The sequence below is a fragment of the Lepidochelys kempii genome, chromosome 3 (assembly GCF_965140285.1).
Source record: "Lepidochelys kempii isolate rLepKem1 chromosome 3, rLepKem1.hap1, whole genome shotgun sequence".
In the NCBI taxonomy this organism is placed as follows: Eukaryota; Metazoa; Chordata; order Testudines; family Cheloniidae; genus Lepidochelys; species Lepidochelys kempii.
Window position 1 is genome coordinate 116,451,802 of NC_136382.1, and position 22,086 is coordinate 116,473,887.

At 42.7% G+C, this 22,086-nt stretch overlaps 1 protein-coding gene across 12 annotated transcripts in view; it reads right to left on the reverse strand.

Annotated features, from left to right (window-relative positions):
- Positions 1–22,086, reverse strand: part of SYNE1 (spectrin repeat containing nuclear envelope protein 1) — a 501,907-nt gene that overhangs the window by 133,496 nt on the left and 346,325 nt on the right. For 11 of the 12 annotated variants that reach the window (XM_073337684.2, XM_073337695.2, XM_073337685.2 and 8 more), the window contains 5 exons: positions 16,801–16,968; positions 14,616–14,777; positions 12,245–12,439; positions 6,875–7,048; positions 866–1,057 (listed from right to left, as the gene is read on the reverse strand). In XM_073337684.2, the coding sequence (XP_073193785.2) occupies positions 866–1,057; positions 6,875–7,048; positions 12,245–12,439; positions 14,616–14,777; positions 16,801–16,968 (891 nt within the window). The remainder of the gene's footprint in view (positions 1–865; positions 1,058–6,874; positions 7,049–12,244; positions 12,440–14,615; positions 14,778–16,800; positions 16,969–22,086) is intronic. The other variant, XM_073337687.2, reaches the window with a different exon arrangement.

Consider the following 22,086-nt stretch of genomic DNA (forward strand, 5'->3'; position numbering starts at 1 on the left):
ATAGTTCCTAGTGCACCTAGTAACTTTTCAAGCTAAGTGCTCCATAAACTTTAATCTATATTACAATATAGACATTTTTTGAAGCTTATCATGTATTTGATTTGCACACCCAAAGGCTAGAGAAGAAGAAGAAAATATCCCAGAGCAAGCAAATTCAAAACGAAAAGCCAGTCTGTCATGTTATATGTTGACTTCCTTGTGTGCTTTCACTTCTCCCCATGCTAATTTAGCCTAAAGAATAAATAAGATAACTTTTAAAACAAAAGACATTATCTAGATGCATTAGGTACAGTCATATGGCTGGAAATAATATCATAAAACAATATTCAGGTTAAATCTGTCAATCTTTGTTCCTCATTTCTTCAAGAGAGAGAATACTTATCTAGTTGGATGATACTAGTTACCGATTGCAATATTTAAAAATATGTTCCATTATTTTGTTGATGATTTGTTTCTTGTAAAGCCCACAATGCATTGTATGGAAATAAGTAAGTAGAGTCCCTGCCCCAGAGAGCATACAATCTACAACAGACAAAAGACTGGGGACAAGGGTTCAGTAAATTGAGGCCAACTAATCAAATAGTATGTTATTGCTGTCTAGTAAAGATACTGATATAAAAATAGCGTAATTAATTATGAAATCAATGATCTGTGTTATAACATGCAAATATTAAGCTACAGCTTGCTAGAGAAATTATGTATATGTTTTAGCATCCTGCTATTTGTTGTTTTAAGATGTGTAACTTACTTTATCACGGTCAAACATTTCTTAACTCCCCCTCCCAATTGTCTGAAACCCCCTACCACAATTGTTAATGGGGAAAAATACTGGTCCCTTCAAAGCCAATTACAAAGAGCTGCTTACTTGAATGTTGATTTGTTTGTCATGCAGCACTCTCTGCAGCTCCAGAAGGCTTCCCTTTAAAGTTCTGAGCTTTACGGCCAACAGCTCTGCCTCATCCTTTGTGTGTGCCTTTCCTTCCATGAGCAGGTTCTCATTGTGCACAGAGAGCTCTGACAAGGCCACCACCTTCTGTTCAATTTCCACCAGCATGTTCTGCAGCAGCAAAAACAAAGAGGCAAATTCATACATTTTCCAGCATTCACCAAGCTTCCTGGCAAGGAGACCTGTGGCCTACCTCATCCTCTTCCAAACTAAAGATTTTCCTTGTTTTGCTCTCCAGCCCCCTCCAGAGTCCTCAGGAATATACTTGCAACCCTTTGCATGTCTTGACTTTTTATTTAAATTTTAAAAGAAGTTCACTGAAAAGTTGGCTTATTTGAAACAGAAAATGTGCTGCAAAGGAGACACTCTTTTTTGCATTTCAACGGCCACTGTGGCTAAGATGCCTAGTGGCTATTCCATTCTTTCTGTGCTGGACAGTGACACCACTGCATAGGACAATAAATGGCTACTCCTTTCCTCTTCATTGAATATACAACAAGAAAGAAATCACACTCTCTGCTTTCCCACCCTCCTTCCCCCAGGTTGCTGTGTCTGTATTGATAAGCTTCTCTTCTCACTGTTTGCCTTTTCTGATTGGTGCTTGAATGGCCCTGAGATCCTCTATATAATCCTCTTTAGTCTAGAGAGCGATTTACAGAGACAAATCTGTGGCTTACTTGTTTTCATAATCTATTTTCCTGATATGCAGTTCACTATTTATTTATTACATAGATAATGAGGCACATTTTGCTGCTTCCAAATTAAAATATCATATTAGATTTTTACTCAGTTTTAGTCAGATAACAAAAGTGCGTTTCCATTTTCCACAGCACCTGTCAAGTGCTCTAGAGCAGGGGTTCTCAAACTGGGGGTCAGAACCCTCAGGGGGTCATGAGCTGTCAGTCTCAACCCCAAACCCCACTTTGCCTCCAGCATTTATAATGGTGTTAAATATATAAAAAGTGTTAATTTATAAAGGGGCTTCCTTTGTGAAAGGGGTCACCACTATAAAAGTTTGAGAACTACTGCTCTAGAGGCTTTGCTCTCTGAAGGAACGTGTGCTGTAAAGATGGGCAGAACTTGAAAAAAATGAAAACGTTTGTTAAATTTGTTACACAAAGGATTGTGTTGTGAGTTTTGAAACACAGGCAATTTAAAGTACCATTACTTGAAGAGCAGTACTAATTTTTCCACACTAGATTAGCGACTGCTTTTTCACTAATTCATTTCCTAGAGCTTACATACAAATGATAAATCATACCATCATTTTATTTTAACTTCAAAGTGTTGGTCTACAGAAGAACAAGAATGAACAGTGAGATCATGGCAGGATTGGATAGACTGGAATTTCAAGTACTGAAGAGGTCTTAAAGACTGGAAACATGATTTGATTCTAATCTCTATTACATCAATTTTACACCAGTGTAACACCACTAACTTCAACAAAGTTACTCATGATTTACCCCAGGGTAGTTGAGCTCTGAATCAGTGCATAAAGGAAGACTAACCAGCACAGAAATCAGGGACCAAACCAGGGCTTAGATCATCATACCAGGATCTCCAGTACTCTAGGATTACCCCAAAAAGAGTATTACCAGTCCTTTTGGGGGAAATCATGTTAAAACATTATTTAAAAAAGAGTTTGCTTCTCCAGTTATGCACATCAAGGATTATCCTGAGCATCCACAGAGAGAGGTACTAATTACCTGGAAAACTACCTCTACATTACAGGACCCGGGTGGTTCTTTGGCTATGTAATGATTGTTAAATCTGAGCACCACACCTAGCTGTGTGAGTTTTAATCCAACCTAGGGTAGAAATCTGAAGTGAAAAAAGCAGGCATGATGTTCCAATCTACCTCTATCAAACTGGGATTTTTATTTTGGGAAAATATAATCTGAATACAGCAGAATATTCAGAATTGTCAAGACCAGCATGTGGGCAGTCTGACTTAGTGGTCAGAGCAGGAGTTGGGAGCCAAGCAGGATCAGATACCAGGAGGTCAGCGTCTGAGACAGACCAGAGGGCAGACCGAGAGTTAGGTGCCAGGAGGGATGCAGGGTCAGGTTACCAGGAAATTAGTGACAATAGGAGCAGGTACTGCAGGAGAAGGAGTCCTAAACAGAGGAAACCCAGTTGTGCAAACAACTTCCTTCCCCTGTGCTCAGTTTAAATACAAGCAGAGAACCAATCAGGACCCCCAGAGATCCGCCAATCAGAGCCCAGCACGGGAGTCCTTTGTTGGAGTTCAGATTCTAGTTGTGCAACTGTTAGCAGATCCCTGGATAGCAGGTTGGAGCTTATTGGTACCTATAAGCCCTATGAACCAGGGTTTGAGACCTCTGATTCCTAAGAAGAAGGCACCAAAACTACTTCTTAAAAAGAAAAACTACCCAAACAAATGCACGCTTGGAAGGGAGGGCACTTGGGAGGGGGGTGAAGAAGCAGTGTGAAACACTTAAAAGGGAGACATGGGGCTGGGAGAATAGGGGCAGGGGCACCTATCATCTCCCCATTTCTGTGTGTACCACAGTCAGAAGGCCCCCAGCCCATCTACAGGAATGTGACACCCCCCCATAGGAGCCAGGTTCTGGAGGGGGCTCGCCTATCTGAGGGTCTGAGCCCTGCTCACTGTCCCCCATGTGTGTGTGCCCAGAGCTTGGGGTCCCTGAACATATATGACGGTATGACCCATCCTTCTCGTCCCCAACATGAGCCAGGTTCTGGAGGGGCTTGGTTTTCTGGGAGGGTTGGGCCCTTCTCCCTACTTTTTAATATGTAAACTGGGATCTGGGGGTCTCTGCCTCCCTGCTGGAGTCTGACTGTCTGAGCCCTGCTGCACTGTGTCTGTGCTAGGATCCGGGGCACCTGCCCATCTAGGGGAGGGTTAACCTTCCATCCTTAGCCCATCATGTAAGCCAGGTTCTTGACTTTCTGCAGATATCTGAGCCCCTTTCCCTCTGCTACCCCTCATGTGAGCTGGGATTTGGGGCGTCTTGACCCTCTAAGGGGATCTGAGCCCATCTTTCTACTCTCCCCACTCTGCGAACCAGGGTCTGGGGAGGTCCTGACCCTCTGGTTTGGGAGCTTAGAACAGGCATGCTTGGAGCATGCCCCAAGAACACAGGGCTGAGTCGGGTGAGGAGTGGAGATTGGATATGCCTGACATGTATCAGAAAGTCTCCAGCATGGTGAAGGTGAGATGGGAACACCTACTGACATGAATGGAGTAATTCACAAGTCTCAAAGCTCTTGTTTCAGGCTGTATTCATCTCCATTTCTCTTTCTCTTGCTAACGGATGTGTAGAGCCCCTCCCCAGAGTTAAGGTTAAGGCCAGCTTTTGGTTTAAAGGATGACTCTTCTAAATGTTCTAAAATCTATGTGCTTATACAGATTGTCTTGAAAATTGTTATGCCTCATGAGACCATAGGGTAGGATCAGTGATCCAAATGTGGGCTTGTTTGAGCAAGGGGTTCCTGAGAGACAGCCCCCAGAAGAAACAACAACATTGCATTAAGTTTAGAGATTCTAGAAACTTTGAAGTTTGAAACCCACCCTGGGCTGAAATCTGAGAAAGAGCTGGGGAAAATCTGGGGAAAATCTGCTTCTGTCAAGTGTTGATGTGGGTTTATTTATTTTTGTTTTTCTGAAAACTGTCATCTGTGTACAGAGAGGAATATTCAAAAGACGCTGAAACTATTTTTGAAAAGAAAATAAATTACACGTGCATTCAAATGCTTACTGAGAGGGGAGCGGTGATTGGACTAAGAATGCGGGGAAAGGGGGTTGAGTCTGCAGCTAGGGATGGGGACATTAAGGGGAATGGAGTAAATGGGAATGGGTGGTAGGTCAGGGCCTAAGATAAGGGGAAAGTGGGTTGCAGTCAGGGGAAGAAGATGACAGAGGCTGGAGAATGTGAGAGGTAGCAGAAGATGATGCTGTTGTCAGTCCTCTCAGAGCCTGCTATGCTGAATTCTCCCCTTCTGGGGATGTGCTGAGATCTGGGACAGTCCTACCCCTCTTCAGGGGTCTGAGCCCTCTCCCTGCCCACTGTGTGTTCTAGGAGACCATGCTCCTCTTACAGCTGGAATTTCAGGTGGGGGAAATAAAGTTAATACAAACTTAAACACCTGAAATCGAGAAAGTGAATAGTTAATAATATACACATTACCCCAGTGTGGGGGCTGGTCCATGTGTGGGGGAAGGGCCAGGGTTGGGAGAGCGGTGGACTAGAACATAGATAGGTTGAGATTTCTTGGAACAGCCCTGTTAGCAACGACACATTGCAAACATTTCAAACCCTGACCATCATCCCCATTCCACTATACAAAACAAACAGGAGGGGGGAGGAGCACTGAGGAATTACATAGCAGCCATGCGGCCTAGTGGAAAGACCACTGAACTGAGACTATTGCTACTCTGTGACTGGCCTGCTGGGTGACGTGGGCAAGCCACTTCCCCTCTGTCTCTCAGCTGTAGAATGGGGATAATGATATAAAGTCTGTTGAGATCTAGTGATGAAACACTGTATGAAGGCTAGGTCTTTTGATTATTATCTAGCCACAGTAGAATATCAACTGCAAACCTAGGTGAAAACCACAACTGCCTAAATGACCACTACCTCCTACCAACAAACATTTCTCTCTTTAAAAACTAGGAAATTAAATGGCAAAAGACTACATCAATGCAGAGTTAGGCTGCCCAGTGATAGCTTGTGTCCTTCCAGAACATCGAGTTCAGCACAACTCAAACTTCTGAAAATCAGGACATACCAAGTTCAGGTAAACACCTATCCAACTTCAACTCTGTCCTCTTTGAGCGATGCCTCACAACACCCACAACACATATACTCCCACTCTGCCTTTTCGCTGCAAAGGACAGGCTCTACCTGCACCTGTACTATGCTCAAACACGGAGCCTACTTGTCCAACACAATACTACACTTGTAAAATGTAACAGCCGCTTCCTATCCTTATATAGCCCCTTCCCACTTGCACACAGGATACCACCTAAACCTGTATTTTCCTCCTCTCATCATTACCTCCACAGACAGCTCTCATACCTCAAGACATGGCAAGATGACCCCAGTGCCCTGCTGCTGGCACCACCTTCACAATTATGTATTGCAGAGATGCAGACCTCAAGGTACACATGCACCTTTTTCCTTTGATGCCTCACATCGGGGGACTCAGATCCAGATCTCCTCATAACCCAATCACAGTTCTTCCAAGCTGCTCCAACTTACTCTTCCGCCATTCAGAACAGCTACACTCACACAGTGAAGGCAGCTGGAGTGTATGTGGATAATTCCCAGGGGATACTGCCATCTTGAATGGGGGTAGACTTACAGTTGGCTGGGTGTTTACCTAAACTCAGTATTTTCTGGTTTTCAGACGTTTGAGTTTTGCTGAACTCAACGTTCTGGAAGGGCACAAGCTATCACTGGGCATTCTTAACTCTGCCTTAACAAAAGTTTTAAATATTAAGGTTCCATTTTTTGTTGGAAGTTTATAATCCCAAGGATCTCAGTAACCAGGATATAACAGTTTGTTAACATTATGTTTAAATATTGTGCCTTTTAAACATGTTTTGACTGTACTTGATCATTCTTTTTGTAGGTATGTGGGTGGAAAGGGCTTTCCAGGTCCCGCTTTCTATAATTTACCTACTCTTCTACCCCAGTTGGCAACACTTGGGGGTGGTTGGAAAAGGGCCAGTATCTCAGACAGCCCTGGGATGTTTGGCTTTATCAGCTTAGTCTCCCAAAGTCATGGGGTTTACCTCCTACCTCTCCTCCTGGGGCATACTGCTTTGCTGACAGCCAGGGCATCTCTGGGAATAGTTTTTCCCACAGCTGACTCCTCCTTGGCTGGACCACTATTACTCAGTGTAATAGTTGCAGAACTGAACCATGACTTTTGTTTTACCTGACAGTCAACCAGTTGAGCCTCCATGTCCATGGGTTCCTCAGAAGTAATCAAAGTGGTGTCCAAAGAGGCTCTGGTATTGAGTAGCCAATGGTCAAGCTCATCAGCTTCACAGCGATATCTCTGCAGGGCTTGCTCTTGTCGCTGTTCTTCTAGCTGCTCATTGAGTTTTTCCTAGTGGTACAATGTGGGCTGTTATTTGGGGGTCTTTCTTTAGAAATACAATATAAAGCAGATGAGAGGTATCTTAAATGGCAAAAAAGTAGGATGTGAGAAAGGCCGTTGCAGCCAGAATGTAGAACCAGTTTTGAAGTTATAACTTCTATATGCAGAACATACAATAAAATAAAATTACCATACTATTCCATCATTAATATTATTCTGTCTTTTTTAAAGGACTACTGATACATCATCTGTTTCTGTCTCGGTCTCTCTTTCACATACAACTTCTGTGTAGTACCTTCTCCAGCCATCATCTGCCCATTCTTGCATAGCAACTGGAAAATCTTATAATAATACTTCCATCTACAAAAACAGTTATTTGACACCTGGAATTCTCTATTATAAAAGGAGCCAGATTCTCAGCTGGTATAAATTGGTGTAGCTCCACTGCACTGCTATACATTAGCTGAGGATCTGGCCCAACATTTCCATGACACAGACTGAGTTCATATTTACTCTCTACAGGTATGATCCAAAGCCAACTGAAGTGAATGGGAATCTTTCCATTGAATTAATTGGGCTATGGATCAGGTCCTATTGGGGCTAGGCAAATACTAGACACAGCATATGGTAAGGATCTGGGTAGTTTTCTGGATGTTTATCTTGTTCATTTTATCTTAAAGAAGATTAATTACAGGACAGGACTATTGAGAGAATTCTGCAGTTGGTTAAGTATCTCAGCCAGAGAATACTGAATTTAACACTGTTCAAGTTCTGGTTTACTTGTTAGTTATTTCCACATGTGGAGTAACATGGTCATCCCACACTCATGGCAGTACAATCTGTATATCACACCACTCTAAAAATATTTCTATATTTATGTTCCTTATGGATGTAGGCAGAGCTTGCTTTCTGAACAATAAGAAGAAAAAACAGAGGAAGGCAAGAGCAATAATACCCTCCATTGGCTAAACCTGTGAAATATTACACAATATCATACTGATGTTCTTCAGTAGGTACAAACAGGATGGGAAATAATGATTGGATTAATACCAGGGGATAAATTTGCTCTGTTACTCTATAAAATCAATACTCTAGTACAACAGAGCAGTATTTGGCCTTGCATTTAGGTAAAATCAGTCATAAGCACTTGCCTCTTTTTATTTACTTGCTATGATCTCCTAAATGCAACTAAGCAACATACAGCCTAGTCCTGCAGAATACAAGCTATACAGAGGGAGGTCCTCACATAAAAGGGTCCTAAGAGCCCTGGTTCTGGTTGAGAGGATTCTCCCAGTTCAGGCACTGTGGAAACAGTCTAAAGGCTGCCTCCTAAGGATTCCTTTTCAAGTCCTGGGGGCACAGGAGGTGTGCCGGGGGTGAAACTGCAGCACTCAGCACCACTACTCACAGGGCAGCCCCTGGAGCTGCCATAATTTAGACAGGGTCCCTGGGCTAAGTTATGCTGGGGGTTCCAGAACAGACCAGGATTGGGAAGCCACATTAGCCTCCTCTCCCTGGGCTGTGAGTTCTGTGCTCTGTCTCTTAGGACATGTCTATACTACAATCTGAAGTGTGACTGCAGCATGGGTAGACATACCCAAACTAGCATGGCTAAAAATAACAGTGAAGATGCAGCAAGATGAGCTAGCAACATGAGTATCTAGGGTTCTGGGCATGCTTGTATAGCCCACACTTAAGTCCATGCCGCCGCATCTACATTGCTATTTTTAGCCATGCTGGCACAGGTAAACCTCTGATTGCGGTTATAGACATATCCAATGACACAGCACAACACAGAAAAGAACCTACCCAGATTCATAATGTGATTGCATTCTCTTACCCGCAAAATTCTGCAACACTTCTGAATGTAAGCAGTTAGTGAAAAATTAAAAATGCCTTCAAGGCCTTAAAGTAATTCTGTTAAAGTCAGTAGTCAGAAAAATGGAAGGGCCCATTTTCCCACTAACTGAAAAAAGCATGTACACAATTTATTGCAAGACTCAACATAAACAGAACAACGTATGAATGCCATCGCTTTCGAACGGTTTTGTTCCTCAGTTTTCCCTCCATCCCTTAATTTCCAGATTGGTTAGCTGGACTCCTGTGTAAAGGTATGTAAAGTCCTTGCCCTTAAAACATTCTAGTATCACCTTAGATAATACTACCTCAGGATGTGAAGCATTTACTTTACTTTACTTCTCCTGAGGTAAGTATAATATCTAGGGAACACTGCAAATACTGAACTAATGTTATTTAAGGCAGATTAAAAAAAAATTATGCTTGACCACTGAACGGGGTGATTTGATGCTCTTACTCCCTAAGATTAGGGACTGAACTGCTAAAAAAAATTAAACTGAGGAGTGTTTCTCTGGTGGAAGGGAAAGTGAGAAAAAAAAAAAAACCCTGGGATTGTCCAGTGTTCATTTAACAGGGAGTATTTAAGGATGATTGGCTAACAATTTAAAGTCCTTAAAGTGTGGTTCTACTCTGAACAGTGACGAAGAACGTCACCTTATTACACAATAGTTCTGCTTCCGGTTGGCATTCAAAATCATACCTGCTTATGTAATGATAAAAATGACAGTTTACTGCTTCCAATCACAGAGTTACATTTTGCCCCCCAGTTAACACGTACAACTCCTTTGACGATCCCATGAAGACAACAGAGCATGGATGGATTAGAGAAAGAAGCTTCATCCATTCTGTAAATCTTAGGCACTTTAAAACATAGGGCTTTTCAGAGGTCTGATCACAATTTGCTATCCACGTTTATTCAGGGTGGGCATTGCCTTTTTTTTTGGTTGTGTGGTTTTTGTCATCCCTGCAAGGGCCAGGCTTCTAAAGCCTGAACAATTTTTATTACTGGCAGTGATATGTGAGCTGGAAACAACATTGTTTGCCACTGATATTCTAGAGTGATGTTTCAGGGCTGCCAGCTCTGAACTGGAAATCACTGAGGAACAATACATCTGAAACTTTATATTGCAATTTTTTCAGAGCAACTTGAAGTGTGAGGAGTCAAAGGGGAGGATTCAGAGTAACAGCCGTGTTAGTCTGTATTCGAAAAAAGAAAAGGAGTACTTGTGGCACCTTAGAGACTAACCAATTTATTTGAGCATAAGCTTTTGTGAGCTACAGCTCACTTCATCGGATGCATACTGTGGAAACTGCAGAAGACATTATATACACAGAGACCATGAAACAATACCTCCTCCCACCCCACTCTCCTGCTGGTAATAGCTTATCTAAAGTGATCACTCTCCTTACAATGTGTATGATAATCAAGGTGGGCCATTTCCAGCACAAATCCAGGTTTTCTCACCCCTCCCCCCCAAACTGACTGTCCAGTTTGACCAATGTACATGGCAGAGGGGCATTGCTGGCACATGATGGCAGATATCACATTGGTGGATGTGCAGGTGAACGAGCCTCTGATAGTGTGGCTGATGTAATTAGGCCCTGTGATGGTGTCCCCTGAATAGATATGTGGGCACAGTTGGCCACGGGCTTTGTTGCAAGGATAGGTTCCTGGTTTAGTGGTTCTGTTGTGTGGTTGTGTGGTTATATGCCATCATGTGCCAGCAATGCCCCTCTGCCATGTACATTGGTCAAACTGGACAGTCTCTACGTAAAAGAGTAAATGGACACAAATCAGATGTCAAGAATTATAACATTCATAAACCAGTCGGAGAACACTTCAATCTCTCTGGTCACGCAATTACAGACATGAAGGTCGCTATCTTAAAACAAAAAAACTTCAAATCCAGACTCCACCGAGAAACTGCTGAATTGGAATTCATTTGCAAATTGGATCCTATTAATTTAGGCTTAAATAGAGACTGGGAGTGGCTAAGTCATTATGCAAGGTAGCCTATTTCCCCTTGTTTTTTCCTACCCCCCCCACCCCAGACATTCTGGTTAAACTTGGATTTATGCTGGAAATGGCCCACCTTGATTATCATACACATTGTAAGGAGAGTGGTCAGTTTGGATGAGCTATTACCAGCAGGAGAGTGAGTTTGTGTGTGTGTGTGGGGGGGGGTGGGTGAGAAAACCTGGATTTGTGCTGGAAATGGCCCACCTTGATTTTCATACACATTGTAAGGAGAGTGGTCACTTTGGATAAGCTATTACCAGCATGAGAGTGAGTTTGTGTGTGTGGTTTTTGGGGAAAAAAAGGGGGGGAAGGTGAGAAAACCTGGATTTGTGCTGGAAATGGCCCACCTTGATTATCATACACATTGTACAGAGAGTGGTCACTTTGGATGGGCTATTACCAGCAGGAGAGTGAGTTTGTGTGTGTGTGGTTGGGGGGGGGGGGCGGAGGGTGAGAAAACCTGGATTTGTGCTGGAAATGGCCCAACTTGATTGTCATACACATTGTAAGGAGAGTGATCACTTTAGATAAGCTATTACCAGCAGGAGAGTGGGGTGGGAGGAGGTACTATTTCATGGTCTCTGTGTATATAATGTCTTCTGCAGTTTCCACAGTATGCATCTGATGAAGTGAGCTGCAGCTCACGAAAGCTTATGCTCAAATAAAGGGGAGGATGTTTGTGGAAATTCTGCTTCAGTGAATGGGGAGTTTGTCTAAAAATGGGAGAAGAGAAATTGGCTGATACTGAAGTTAATACACAGAGGACGCAGAAGGGACAGAAGGAATAAAGTTGGTGCTTTGATTAGCAGGTAAGGAGAAGGACTGCCTGAGAGTGGAAGGATCTCTGGGTGTTGCTTTGGCTAATGGGAGGGAAACAGACATATCTAGTACTGTGATTATGGTGGGAACCAGGCTGGCATTTTGGTTAATGGGATGATTGGAGCAAGTTTCTCAGTGTGAAAGAATGAAAAAAACTGAAATCAGACTGAAGCTGAACTAAAGTTTAGGGAGAATTACCTAAAATAGAAGGGAAGGAGGAAAAGATGATCAATCAGGATAGAAGCTGGGTGGTTGGGGGACAAGAGGAAAGTAAAAACAATTATCAACATGACAAAAACCCAGAGAAGAGTATGCTAGCACAAGGTCTCTCATGTGTAGCATTTTACATGCACTGAAGTACACATTGTGATATCAGCAGAGTGGAATGTTGCAGCAATTGAAGACTTTGGAAGAAAAAAGTCCTTGTATATTTAAATATGCTAAAAACAGTTTTCAGAATCAGAAATGTGGGGCAAGAAACAAAAAATCCTTTCAAAGTTCTCTTGTACCTCTAGCAGTTGTCGTTTTCCCGAAGCTTTCATTCTAATAGTGGCCATTCTCTCTGCCAGGACAGTGAGCGTGGACTGCAAAGCCAACTGATCAGCAGCATCTGTGTCCAGTGGTTCTGACACCAGTTCTTCTGCTAATGATGTCTGAAGCTCACTGATTTCATCTTGTAACATCAGAATCTCATCCATCAAAGCCTATTCAAGGTGGGAGCAGACAGACAAATTGGTTAATTTCTCATTGAGAAAAAAATGTGAAGAAACATATACTGGTATAAGAAACTAAAATGGAAGTGGTCCAAGTGAGTGCAAATGTGTTAAAACAGAACTCACTGCAATGCAGTTTATCATATTTTACTCTTCAAGATCAAGGGACTAGAACAATTGGAGCTTTCATTTCTATGCTTATTCGGGGATCATTACATGGGCTAAAGGGATTTCAAGTATATAATTATTAGCAATCTGTAGGAAATTTTATAAGAGAGCTTGAGCTCCACAGCAAACATTTAAGGTTGTACAAGAGGGTGTCTATAGCAGACAGAGAAGACAATATTATTTGAAATATGGTTGTGACATGGGTTCAACTAGAAAACTCAATTCACCTAAAATTATAGTGGGTTTTGGTTTTAAGATGGAACTGAAAACATCCACCCAGAGACAAGAACATTCAGAAGAAGCCTGCATGCTGCATAGGGACTTCCTTCTATCATTCCCATTTTAGAACACATCTTCCAGGCAATCAGTAGGGGATGGTCCCTTGCCAGCCCCTCTGCATGGATGCTTCAGATCCAGAACTGTTTGGCTCTAATTACAAAGAACCAAATTCGGTGTTCCTTAATTCCACAAAACTCCCATTGAAGGGAAAGGTGGCCCTTCAGATCGCTTGACACTAACTCATGGATTGCTTTGGAGATCAGGACCAAGGCTTACACTGAATTCAGTATTTGACTGGAGTCCCTGAAGTACCTGGAACATTCAGATACAGTAGCTGTTAAACAGGCAGGTTGTCACATTTTGAACTAGTATTTTGTTGAGTCTAGTTTTAATTTTCTGAAGTGTGCAGTTTGAATACTGTTCACTAACAGGACATACTGGAAGGGTTTTTCATTACAATGGGAGTTCAATTTTCTATTATGTTATTTTTGTAAGAACATGGGTAGAAAACATATGCAGCCCAGAAGAACGTCTGGGTACAGATTTTTGCAACCTTTCTGCATCCACATGTGCCTGTGCAATTTTGTTCCCACAATTATTTGGGGGTGCAAATTATGTAATTTATATATCTAACAAATTGATAAACAGTCCCAGTCAAAGGCATGTCTAAATAGCAAACTGCGTGTACAACGACTTTGTGAGCACAAAAAAGGAGGGTGGATTAAGTGTGGGCAGAAAATTAGGCCCATCATTTTTTTCCTTGGGATAAATAATTTTAAAAGGCTAAATCGAACCCATTTTAAAATATAATGAATAGGTGGATGGGACACTGCATCTTCCTCCTTCCCACATGAAGGGGTGGGACAAGTGGTTCCTCTCTGGCATCATCTTCCCTCCCACCCTATGGACTTTGCTCACTTGTGAGTGCAAATATCTCCAGGTGGCACAGGCCATCCAGATTTCTATGGCATGGAAATTTTCCAGATTTTAATTTGAAGCTTTAAGCAACTGAGTACGAACCCTGATAAAATGAGTCAAAAGTGAAAATACTGGTATAACCCATTGCTCTGACAGTAAAGTAGTATATGCTCAGGGAAAAATACTACTCTGAGATCTACATGGGAGATTTCAACTCTATTATTTTGCTTTCCCTGTGCTCTTATCACTTGTGTCAAGGTTAGAAACATGCACGGAGGAAGATCTGTTGTGTGGCTATCAGAACAAAATGGCTATTTTACAGTCTTATTATTTCAGAGACTCATTTCCTAAGATGACCCTCATCTGTGCTTATAACAAGCCAAAGATCAGAATGAAACAGATTAAAATGCACCAAAACTAGTTATAGTCGTCTCTTCCCTTAACTGGCAAATTTAAACATTGTGACTGGCCAAATGCTGTGCTGACTGACACACCGTGCCATTCCAGTGAATTCAGAGGCATTACATGGGGTGTTAATTAGCACAGAATTTGGCCCATAAGCTTTGCTGAAAACGATGGTCTAGCCCCTCTCTCTTTTTTGAGACACTTTGTAAATCTTGTACTATCTCCATAACAGTGGGGAGTTCAAGAGGTGGAGCAATCTTCAGGGAGCTCTTTCCTAAATAAAAAATTTACATTTTAAACAACGTTTCCATCAGCCTGCATGCTTTTGTGAAGCATTCCGTGAGGAATAATACAGCCATCTAATTCAACAAAAGCTGTAGCTACTTAGCTTTTTTACCTGATGTGCAGCCATCTGGCTCTCTGGGCTCTTGCCAGGTTCCAAACTTTCGTTCAGCTTCACCTCAATGGTCTCCATTTTTGTGGATATGGACTGGAGTGAGTCTTGGTATTTTTGCTGGCGTTCAAGAGCTTCATAGAGGGTGCGCTGCTTTTCACTGATCTAAAGAAGAAAGAAAGCTGTAAGCAGATATTCTGTCTCCTGAAGTAAGTTTTTGCTCACTCCTCTCTTCTCCCTCCTACATCCATGGTTTTCATGGGACACTAAGCCAAGAGCTTGGTCTGCAATACCAGTTTTTAAAAATATAAATTATATAGCAAAACAGTCATACTAAGGATGTTTAGTCACTGTTGGCCAAATTCTAGTTTCTATGCCTAACCCCCCATATTTTAATAAAAGGGTGACAACTAAGCACATTTCTCCTGCCACATTCTGGGCTGTATGTACACAAACATGCCATGTGCATAAATTGCTACAGGCATGGTTCCACATTCCACATAATAGCTACTCTGTCTCTAGCAAGAATTAGGATTAATACCACGTAAGTGAACCTCTGGGGAAAAAAAGTGTATAGGATGGGCTATTTTGTACATTACTGGATAACTGGGCTTTGCCGGTGTGCACAAATATGTCAGGTTGATCCAGTACCTCTCAGGATATGCCTACCTTGCAATCAGAGGTGTGACTACAGCCTGGGTAGGCAAACTCGCACTAGCTTTAATCCAGCTGGGGCCACTAAACATAGCGGTGAAGACGAGGCAGCATGGGCTTTCGTGTGAGCTGTATAAACCTGCCAGAAACCCTGGGTTTGTACTCGTGTTCCTCACTTGTGCCAAGGTTCATGGCACTGTGTTCTCACTGCTATATTTAACTGCACTAGCTAGATCAAAGCTAGCCTGGGTATGCCTACATGAGCTACTATCATACCTCTGAATGTAGTGCAGACATATCCTCAAAAACAGGATCCCTGGACTTTCTCTGCCATCCCATACAAAATGTGTGGATTTTTGTGCAGGGTTATTTCAATTCATAGTTGGAATAAAGTCCTTGTGGGCTTAGAACAGACTGAAAGAAATTTTTTGCTTAGCATGCTTAGAAAGTCACTTTAGATGGTACATGCTCACCTTTACTCAGGCCTCTTTTGGAACCGTATACCTTTAGTCACAGAACTACCAAAGGAGAATTTGGACATTAATCACAATTGGTGTTTCTAGAGGGAGCTATCCTCATTTATGACTTACTTACATTTTTGGGCTTACAAATGGCCTTATTTTGCAACAGACTTTCAAAAAATAGGGCAAATAAGTAGGGAAAATGGCAGAATATAGACCAACTGCAAGTAATGTGTACAAACACACCTGCCCCCTCTCTAAGTGCAAGTAAGTAGGGAAAACGCCAGAATGTCCAGCAAAAATAGCAATAATATTGAACCTGGCTTTGGCACAGTTGTTAATTGAACCAGAGTCTCCACAAATCTCTCCTCAAAACTCACCTTTGCCATGCTGCCAACAAAACACTTGAAAATGGGCTGACAGCTAGTATGCTGTGACCACTGGCCATCATACCGCACACAATCATACATTTCCTGTCTGTTTGCTGTGTTCACCCATTGTCTCTCAGACTTAGAGTGTCAGTTCTTTGAGGTAGGGGCTATCTTTGCATTATAAGCATGTGCACTGCTTAGCAAAAAGGGGCCCCAATTCCTCATTGGGGCATCTACATGTTACAAATAAATAATAATAAGCCCCAAAGGAGGTGATGGAGAGAATAGGGCTTCCCCACATGCACTCCCTGCTAAGCTCTAGAGTACAGACACTCAGCCGCAGAGTTCCCTTCAAAGTTCAGCCTCTACTGTTCAGAAACCTATTTCCACACCACTAGTGAATCAGAAGTACCTATGCAAATCATGCCCTTGTGTGTTCTCTGTTTAGTCCATTTCCCTCACTCTGGCCACAGCCTGCCTTCATCGTATATATGCAGAACGCTGTTCATGCATCATATATATGCAGAACAAGTGGAACTGACAGTTCTTGTTGCCGCATGAGTGCCAACATTTAGGTTAAAAAGTGTTGAGGAGTATTATGTAGAGCTGCACCTTCGAGGTTAAATGAGTTGTTTCCATTTTATTCCTATGAAATGCATATACCACAGATCAGTTTTGATACCTCTACATTAAAGGACTTACCACATTCTTCAGTGTTTCCCAAGAACGCTGCAAATCATCCAATTTGGCACTGGTGGCTGACTCTAAGCCCGGCTCAGAGAACTCCTGAGTGGATGATGTGCTGGGCTGAATCTTGGCAGCTTCTGTCTGCAACTGTTCAGCAGATAAGGCTTGGTAATAAGCAATGTCCTACGAGCATGAAGCACAACATTGCACTTTCAAAACAAAAGATATATCACCTTGCTGTAATTATATTCTCTTAACAGCTACTCTAGGGTATAAATCTATGGACATCCAAGACCATGATTTGTCTTATTTTTTCTTTTTTTAAAAAAACAAAAACATACCGACATTAAAATGTGGTGCACAGTGGTTTAAGCAAAACTACTGACATATGGTTTGGAGCTCTACCACAGTGGAAAAGGGAGCACTTGGGAGAGAACATGATGTGTTTTTGCCTTATTGTCTTTGAGCTAAAGGCCAGGAGAGCAACTCATGTCTGAACAGAGGGGGAAAGGTCAGGCTTGGAGCGCTAGAATTGGGAGTCAAATGTGGGGAGATGCCAGTCAAAGCTATGAGAGTGGATGCAATCACTCAGGAATAAGGGGTAGAAGTGGCAAAGAACATCGCCCCAAGGGACTGTGACAGAAAGAGAGAAGAGAGGAGGAGTCACCAAGGGAGATGCTGAAGGAGTGGTTAGAAAGATAGGAAGCGAATCAGTCAAACAAGCAATCCAGACTCCTCCACATTGTGTGAGCATATCCTTTCCTAAACTTTGGGAAGCTGAGGCTCCGCTCAGGAAAATGAAACCAATCACGCCTACCTATTGTTAAATGTCAACCCACTTTGATTGTGACAATTTGCCACACCACCACCCCCAGGTAGTCCTCTGTGCTCTACAGGGTATGCGGCACCTAGTGCAAGCAGAGCAGACAGTGTAACTGGCTGTGAACAACAGTGAAAATGAAAAATCACAGAACGTTGCAAGAAGAGTTTAAAATGCCTTCCTTCTTTCCCTCATAAGAATTTCAAATACTTCCTGACCAGTTAGGAATTCATGTATTGCTGGCTCACATATTACAAAGCTCAAGAAGAAACTTGGCATGCAAGATTTTCACATGGGAACAATTTATTTTTTAACCTAAAACAAATGGTTTAGTCCTTTCTTGAATTACGGATAAGCAAATAAAGAAATAAGTAAAAATGGACATTTGTGGTTTCCTAAGTTTAAAACTGGCTTTATTATTTCTTTAAAATTGAACATTTCCCAACTCCTTGCTCACTATATGAACAAATGGGAGTTTTTAATATACAAACAACCTAATTGTTTCATTTGGTAAACAACAGCCTTTCTGCAACTTTCTAACATAAATGTGGCTTGCTTTAGTGGTAGTTCCAATGATGCAACTGAATGTAATGGCTACGTCTACATACTCTGTGTCTGGAAGTGGTCTTCGGTACTCAATGAAATGCTGAACAATAAATAGTTTTTTGTTTTAGCTGGGCCTTGATTCGGCAGTCCTCACTGGCATTAAGTGTGGCAGGACTGGGCCATTAGATCATAAATTTTGCGGGACAGGAATTTTCTCAAATTTATTCATCATTCAAAGATATTAGACATTTTCTTCCAAAAAGTTTTTGCTGTATGGACTGATTGTGAAAAAATTTGCTGCTAGTAAATTACACTCAACATTCTAAATTTATTCAGTGTTGCTTAGTTGTTACATGCCAGATTACTCCTGAGGAAATTCTGCACAAAATATTTTAAAATTCTGCAAAATTCTGCACATTTTATTTGTCAGAATAACACAACATATTCACCATTTTCAATTATTTTGGTAATTTATTTCAAAATACCTGTCAGCAAGCATGTCTGTAACAATACAGACACACAAGATTCAAGAAATGTTTTTTGACAAACAGATTCCTTACTTGGCATATTAGCACATCTATCTGGCTTCACAGAGAGCAAGAGGGACAGAGTGTTGCACGCACGCACCTCCGGGCCCCCCTGATCCAGGTGTGGGGAAAAGCAGGATCCTGCCAGGTTGATCCAAGTGTGGAGGGGCTTAGTGGGGGGGAGAAGGTTCTGTGTGTGGCAATCTGGGTGTGGGCTGCTCAATGGGGGGTCCGGGAGCCAGGAGAATGGGACTCTGTAGGGGGGTCCACGTGAAGGTGGTTGGGGCTCAGCAGGGCGGGATCTGGGTAGGGGGGTGGGACTCGGCAGGGGGATCTGGGTGCAGGGGGATAAGTGGGGGAGCCTCTGGGGGCTCAGTGCAGGGTTCTGGGTGCTGGGCTAGTGGGGCTTGGTGGGTTGGGGGTCTGGGGGCAGCTGGTTGGGACTCAGTGGGGTGGGGGTCCAGATGTATGTGTGGGGCTCATTGGGGTTGTCCAGGGACAAGAGGGTGGGGCTAGGCAGGGTGGGGATTCAAGTGTAGGGGTCTTAGTGGGGGATGGTCGGGGGGGGGTCTGGATGCATGGGGATGGGACTCAGCAGGGAGTGGGGAGTTTGGCTGTATGGAGGTTGGGCAGATGGGGGAGGCAGCTCCCCATACAGTAAGTGAATCCTTCCCTCACTGCTGGGGACCAACAGGAGCAAGAAGCAGAGTGTGTGTGTGGAACTTCCTGCAGCCAGGGGAAGTACCCCAGGAGAGGTCTGCCCCGGCCCCAGGAGTGGCCTGTGCAGGGAAAAAGAAAGTCCCGTCCCCCACAGTCCAGCTGGGACTAACAGCTAGAGCCCAGGGTACGGTAGGAGCCAGAAGCTGGGGAGTCCCCAGCCCTGCCCCTCCCCAGCTCTGCAAGCAAGAAGGAAAGAGAGAGCCCGTCCCTGCCTCTTGAGGTCATGTTTATGCCTCCCCTACTTATCCCAATGCCCAAACCGGACGTACACCCCCTACTGCTGCTGAGGAGGGGCACATGAATCAATTTTTCTACAGGGAAAGATTAAAATCTGCTGGGACCATTAATTCTGCGATGCGCAGTGGTGCAGAATTCTCCCAGGAGTACCAGATATGTGCCTCAAACATTCTAGTAAACATGCTAGAAAAACAAAATTGTTCAAATGTTTGTGGAAAGTTATTATAATACAGGGAACAAGCATAGCTGAGTCAAAGTCACTTCAAAATAACTGAGGTCCTGACTTTGCCACCTATGCTTGTACTGGGTAAGTAGTCATCATATCTTCTCTCCTGTCAGGGAGATGAGATCTGTCCAGCTAAGGTCCTTACAGGCCCCCATTTCTATAGCCTCACAATCTTTTAATGCATTTAGCCTCACAACACCCTGTGATATAGGGAAATACTATCCCCATTTTACAGATGGGGAACAAAGTTACTATGTGACTTGCCTAGCTTCACACAGGAAGTCTGTGGCGGAGCAGGGACTTGAACCCAGGTCTCCACTGGACCTTCCTGCCTATCTGTATAGCCCTGACATCTGACTTATTTCTGACACTTCCTAATGATTGTTCCAGGATGAAGGACTTGCAGTTAAAGATAAGGGAGGATGGAAAGGGAAAACTGAACTGAACCAGTCCTTTCCCCCCTTTCAGTAAATTTTGCGCGTTCACAGTGCGGCAGTTGCTGTTGTCAGATCTCAGTAGTGACAGAGAGGTGGGAAGGAAGGAGAGAAAGAGGTAAGCACATCAGTCTTGGCAGGGTTTTCCAGTTAGTGTGTATTTTTGGTGTGCTTTATATATAAAATTCTTTCACTGCACAGGGATGGAAGTCTAACACAACCTCCTTTTTCCTCTATGGAAACTGTCCAAAAGCAAGAGCAGCACTTATGCTTCCTTATGTTGTTTCCCCTATTTAAGGGTGGAGGGGATATTTTGGTTTCTTAACATATCTGAAAAGGGCTGTTACTGCTGTTGTCTAGATTTCATGAGGGTGGGAGGTGACGAAGGTTTGTTAACTAAGTCCTGGACAGGGAGAGAAAAATGTTAACTGTGGCCCATTGTTGGTGCTGGAATTACAAGAGCAACTGTGGCCAGAATGGGTGCGTGTCAACCCTTCAGCTTTCCCAGTTCAAGCACTGCCTCACTATATCTAAAAAAATTGCGCCAAATGAAAAAAAAGTCTTTGAATAAAAAATAAGTATGAGAAACTTCAAGCCAAAAGAGGCTTTCTGTAATTGCTTCCTCCTTCATAGTTGCAATGCATGCTAGCATGCTGATATGTGGTCTGTGTTTATATCACAGACATACAAACAAAAGACCAATTGAAGTAAGATTCTCTTTATGAATAACATACACACAATATTAGGACAGACTCTCATGAGGTGTGGAGTACTTTGAATCCAGTGCTGAGGATCCTCCACTCCCACTTGCTTCACTAGGAGTTGGGCACCTCACAGAACTGAGCTGATGAGGAACAAACTATTTGCTTAATTTCTTCATGTTTCAAAACAAACTGCATGAAGGACTGCTATCTACTGCAGATATATTGTACACCACAAGAACTTTTAAAATCCTTTGGGGGTTTAACACATTATGCTTACACCCATATTTAATATTTTTGGTGTTGTTCTCCTTGGTTCTGATCTCTTTAGAGCAGCCCTAAAGGCTGCTGCATTTAGTGAGCAACTGATTTTTTTTTTAAACATACAAGTGTCAATTTACCACAATCCTAGGTTTTGGGACAGCTTTTTAGTATTTATACACTTCTATTGTGGTCTATTAAAAGTAGTATCTTGGCATTGCCATTGTTATGCTCATGATCTAGGATATTAAGAACAACCCAAAGGCAGAGGACAAAAGGCACCCAGGTATCTGGTGATGAACAGAGCTGGCTTAACCAGTTCAAGGCACCCAGGTATCTGGTGAATACCTGAGCTGGCTTAACCAGTTCAAGTGTACTGCACTTCTTTAATGTCCTGAAATCTATCTGATAGGGTAGTGCAAGGTGTCAATGAAACGCTCATGACTCACTGCTTAACAACATCTTCGTGTAATGTAGATGCAAGCAACTGATGCAAAGTTATGGACATAAACTGAAATTATAATTCTTAACATGTGTTTGCCAACCAAGCAGAAATTTCCCGAGCCTAGGAAAAAACATGTGGTTTCCCCCACCTAGGAGTTACTTCCATAGTATTTTGAAAGACAATGAGAATGTATTTACATGTCGTGTAAACAGACTCATCAAGCTAACAAGTGGCAGAGGCAAACCTCACATTATCACGGCAGGGAGGCAACTGACAATGTTCATTCACTTGAAGTGGAGGGAGCAAGAACTAAAAAAATTTGCATTTTAGCAGACATCTCCAGCAGAGGAATAATCATCAGGAAACTTCCTTCAAGACACACTC